Consider the following 3,770-nt stretch of genomic DNA (forward strand, 5'->3'; position numbering starts at 1 on the left):
GTAAATGCTTACAATAATTTGACGTCTACTGGCGTTGAATCAATGCAAATGGGGTGATATTTCTATAAGCGCCGGCGAAGTAGAAAGTAACCCAAATAAAAACATTAAGCAATAGTAAGATTGAATCAACCTCCTAGTCTGGTGTAGTCTGAGAAAATTAGGGTTATTTTTGTAATCTTGTGGTCCTTACAAGCGCTCGTGTGGCTTCGGCATTTTTATTGCCGAGGCTAATGTGCCATTCATGCATCTGCCTCGGCAATCACCTCGGCAATTGCCGAGGCTAATTTCGAAGACTGTTTACAGGTCTACTAATAATGTGACCACAATATCATATATTAACAAAAAGACCTATATGACGACTTCGCTCAGACATAAAAATCGCCACCTAGTGGTGAATGTTTCAAACAACTGTACCGCGAAAACCGTTTAACTAATTGAAGACATGTTGTTCATTAGTTTTCATCCTGATCAACATACCAAAAAATTATAAATATTGAAAAACCTTATGGAAAAAAACATGAATTCTCTTAAAATTATAATGAAATGATCTAACAGGGGTTTCTCTGAATCGGATTCTCCGAATTGGAGCACACCGGCTTAAGCCGTAGTAAAATTGAAAATTTAGCACTTATTACTTAAGTTAAACTCAATGTAATAAATTCCATTAACACCCACTACAAACAACATTTTTCACCAAGCGCAAATCCAAGCAATATGAAATCAAAGTTATCTAAGCATTAAGCAACCTCTACAATTTATTCTTTGCGAGAGTGAGATCATCAGATGTTTCATATTAAAATAGAAATGTATGTCATTGTATAGTATACATACATTGTATACTGAATTACTGATCCCATGAATAAAGAACAAGCTGTTAAGGTTGCTTTACTGTAAAGTGAAACTCAACATAGATTTAAATCAAAACTCATGCAAAACTATTACAAATTATAGAGTTTATGATGCACCATTAGGCATTAGTAGACGATGTACTGCACTTCAATCCAAGTTTGACATAACTACACAATATATACTTTGAACATGATCAAGTGGAACAATGTTACAAAGCTCAACATAAGCGATCCTTTGTCACTTGTCAGTTTTTACAATAGCATTGTGAATGTAAATACCATAAACTCTTGCGAGATAAATCACTCAAGGCTGTGTAAGTGCCAACTAGCATCGAATGTTAAAGAAGTACCGTACCGTACCATATTTATTCAAGTATAAGAAGCAGAACTTTGCAGTCTACCAATAAAGTGTTTACTTACAATGGTATCAGTTTATCAGGCCTGAGTTAGAGGTGCAACTTACAGAATATATGTATGCGACTTTTATTTGAATAAATATGGTATTATAATTATTTTTGTACTTTTAAACGCTTAAATCTATCAAACTGACTGTTTGAATCTGCAGTAGTGGTGGTGGGAACCTTGAACTTGGATGAATTTGTACTTGAAAATTTAGAAGAATTTCTTAAAGTTCCTGCATTTACCCGAGAAGGTGCCAATTTTCGTCGACCTCCTAGTCCGTCATAGGCAAGAAAGGCAGCTGATGCCTTCTTATTAGACACCAATTTACTGCGAATATAATGAGAATTTGAAAGGTTGGACTTCAGTTTTGATTTCCCACTTCTCTCAAGGGATGTTGTCTTTACAAAGGGTATTCCCATTTCCATGCAATGCTGCTTCATTTTATTTGTGTGGGGACTATCTACAGCAACAGGTGGTGAAAAGTTTTCACAATCCTCATCCTCTTCATTTAGATCAACATCCTCACTATCAAGTGATATACTTAGCTTTGGCTTTTTCATAGGAATGGGATCAAGATTAAGAGGATTTCGTGAAGGTTTAGTATTTGTTATGTCACAGATTGGGGTGAGAAATTCTGGGGCAGGACTTTCTGTAATCAGGCGGTTTATTGCTGATGACCTGGCATCAGATGGAGAAGTGATGGCCTGCTGGAGGGCGGATAGTTTCTTTTTCATACTTTGGTTTTCTTTGTTCAGCATTTCTTCATTTTTAAGAAGACTAGTATTGCATGCTTCAAGACTTTCTAAAGCCGACACCTTAGCAAGTAGCAATTCATTTTTGTGATGCAATTCTCTTTTTAGTTTCATGACATTGTTATTCATATTGCTTCTAGATTCTTTAATGCTTTCATATTCTTGTTTCAAGGCAACACAAAAAGTTGCTAATTGTAGCATTTCACCTGTATTTGACCCTGAGGTGTACTGCTTCATCATGTTGTCCACTTCTGACTTGTTCCCATTCAGACAAATTTCAACTCTTTCCAAAACTTTTAATCGGATCCTAAGTCTCCTAGTCTCCTCCTTGCATTCCCGTACATTCTCAACTTCTCTTTTCAGTGTTTCCATGTCAGTTTTCAGCAAATGGACTACAGTTCGTTCACGCTTAACATCATTCTTTAGGTCTTTTATCTTTATGGCTGACACATTATTCAACTCCTCCATGGTTGCAAGGGATGATTTCAACTCTACACTTTCTTTTGTCAAATTCTTTAGTTTGGAATCCAATTCATTGACTGTGTTTTTTAATTGAAATGAATCAATTTGTGTGTCACCTTCTTCAGGAATATTCACAAATATTTTGCTGACAATCTGCTTTGTAGTGATGCGTGTCCTGCACTGTGGACAGGATCTTTGAGCTCCACAAGTTTTAATCCATTGATTTAAGCATACCCCATGAAACAGATGCCCACAAGGTGTTACACTAATGTCATTTTCAGTATCAAAATAATCAGTACAAATGGTACAAGTACCACAAAAAGACATTTTCCCTAAACGATACCTGTTGTGACAGGGTGCAACCTAGTTCGTACCCTGAACACTTCGGACCCTCAGTTCGTACCCTGAAAAGATCGAGAGAAAAAATTAAAAAAAGCCGAAGTCGCTGATCGCAGTTTAATAGCACAAAGCCAAAGTCGCTGATCGGAGTTTCCACAAACAAACTCAAGGGTTAGGGTTAACGGAAAACGCGGTTAGCGGAAACTGCGGAAAAAATATTTGCAGAAACTGCGATCAGCGAGAGTTAGAGAGCATAGATTACTCGATGGTTAGAATTAGGGCTAGGGTAAGCCGAAACTGCAGTTAGCAAAAACTGCGAAAAAATGTTTGCGGAAACTGCGATCAGCAGGGTTAGGGTTAGAGCATAGATTGCTCTATAGTTAGGGTCAGGGATATCTAAAGAAGGGGATACGAAGGCTTTTATTACGTGTGACAATAGAAGGGCTATTGTTCATCGCAAATAATCTCTGTTTATCGTAAAATGACAATTGGCACCGATAGTAGTTTAATAAATCTTGTTATGATAACCTGCATTGCGCTGTTAGCATCAGGCCTGGATACTCACTGCATGCTTATGGTTACTTGTTAATTCAACTACCTGTATACTTGCTTTACATTTAGCCTACCGCAAAGGCTTTGTTAAGAAAAACAGCTTTTTGGTAACTTTTCAACTGTCTTTCCAAACAAGTATGATATTCTTTAAATACCGGTATGTTCTATGTAACATTTACTAATTGTCTTCTGTAGCTGACTGTACCAGTTGCACTACAAAACTTTCTGCAATTTTGAAAAGAACCGCATGTTTCACGCGCTGCAAACTACCGCCCTGGTAGTGTCATCAGAATAAGGCAATCGCTGTGAGCCTTCATATCCCCTCTGGGTTAGGGTTAGGGTAAAGGTTAGCGGAAACTGCGGAAAAATGTTTGGCAGAAACTTCGATCAGCGAGGGTTACAGTTAGAGCATAGA

The 3,770-nt window shown here is 37.4% G+C and overlaps 1 protein-coding gene across 1 annotated transcript; it reads right to left on the reverse strand.

Annotated features, from left to right (window-relative positions):
• Positions 1 to 311: 311 nt before the first annotated feature.
• Positions 312 to 2,791, reverse strand: LOC145769449 (E3 ubiquitin-protein ligase TRAIP-like). The gene has a single exon (XM_082581093.1). The coding sequence runs from the start codon at positions 2,789 to 2,791 to the stop codon at positions 1,358 to 1,360; it is 1,434 nt and encodes a 477-aa protein (XP_082437219.1). The 3' UTR covers positions 312 to 1,357.
• Positions 2,792 to 3,770: the final 979 nt, after the last annotated feature.

The sequence above is a fragment of the Aplidium turbinatum genome, chromosome 4 (genome assembly GCF_918807975.1).
Source record: "Aplidium turbinatum chromosome 4, kaAplTurb1.1, whole genome shotgun sequence".
NCBI classification, from domain to species: Eukaryota; Metazoa; Chordata; class Ascidiacea; order Aplousobranchia; family Polyclinidae; genus Aplidium; species Aplidium turbinatum.